At 48.0% G+C, this 1065-nt stretch overlaps 1 protein-coding gene across 1 annotated transcript; it reads left to right on the top strand.

Annotated features, from left to right (window-relative positions):
- On the top strand, positions 1 to 411 carry LOC134584779 (histone H3). Its single transcript, XM_063440606.1, has one exon. The coding sequence runs from the start codon at positions 1 to 3 to the stop codon at positions 409 to 411; it is 411 nt and encodes a 136-aa protein (XP_063296676.1).
- The last annotated feature ends 654 nt before the right edge of the window (positions 412 to 1065 follow it).

Below are 1065 nucleotides of genomic sequence, written 5' to 3'. Positions count from 1 at the left end.
ATGGCCAGAACTAAGCAGACAGCCCGTAAGTCGACCGGAGGCAAGGCTCCCCGCAAGCAGCTAGCCACCAAAGCTGCTAGAAAGAGCGCCCCAGCTACCGGGGGAGTGAAAAAGCCTCACCGTTACCGTCCAGGAACTGTGGCTCTCAGGGAGATCCGCCGTTATCAGAAGTCCACCGAGCTGCTCATCCGCAAGCTGCCCTTCCAGCGCCTTGTCCGTGAGATCGCTCAGGATTTCAAGACTGATCTGCGCTTCCAGAGCTCTGCTGTCATGGCTCTGCAAGAGGCTAGCGAGGCTTACCTGGTTGGTCTTTTTGAGGATACCAACTTGTGCGCCATCCACGCTAAGAGGGTCACAATCATGCCCAAAGACATCCAGCTGGCTCGTAGGATCCGAGGCGAACGTGCTTAAGTTGAAACCTGCTAACACAAAACACAAAGGCTCTTTTAAGAGCCACCAAATCTGCACTCGAACGAGCTCCAACACATTCATAAAAACGTGTCTTTTAGCCTGTGACTTTGAGCGGGCTAGCTACGGAGCCCACACACTACAATGCTCAAATGTCCCCACATATCCCATTTTCACGTCAGGCAACGATGTAGCCATCATCTCTGCTGGTCTATTTCACTGGCGATTTTACAATAACTTCACTATTTAGAATCCATCGTGTGGAGAGGCAGCAGGAAAAAGACTACTTTTTCGCTTAGAGGAGAATACATAGTTAACACAGGAGTGCATATGCAAAGCTAGTAACAATGTTTCTATTTAAGTGGCTGCAAGCATGTATTAAATGTAGGCAACAGTAACAATACACCAAAACCAGAGCTTTCTTGACAGTGTGTGTGTACGTACTTGCTCATATTTTTTTACATCCCCTACCATTAACAGAAGGCGGCTCCAAATCCTCCGATGGTTCAAAAATGCGGTCTACAAATACAGTGTTTAGCAACCTTTCCCGTCTAGATGTTTGGGAGCAGCCTCTACTACTATCTCCTTCTCGGTGTATCTATGTAGATAGCAGGCAATTTATCAGGTGTGGAAGGGGTTAAAGTGATTAGGTTCAGT

This window comes from Pelobates fuscus, unplaced genomic scaffold, assembly GCF_036172605.1.
Source record: "Pelobates fuscus isolate aPelFus1 unplaced genomic scaffold, aPelFus1.pri scaffold_24, whole genome shotgun sequence".
Taxonomy (NCBI): Eukaryota; Metazoa; Chordata; class Amphibia; order Anura; family Pelobatidae; genus Pelobates; species Pelobates fuscus.
The sequence above is the reverse complement of the archived record's forward strand: the minus strand, read 5'-3'. Positions and strand labels throughout refer to the sequence as shown.

Coding starts and splice junctions, on each gene's coding strand:
- LOC134584779 (XM_063440606.1), top strand. CDS start 1: ATGGCCAGAACTAAGCAGACAGCCCGTAAGTCGACCGGAGGCAAGGCT.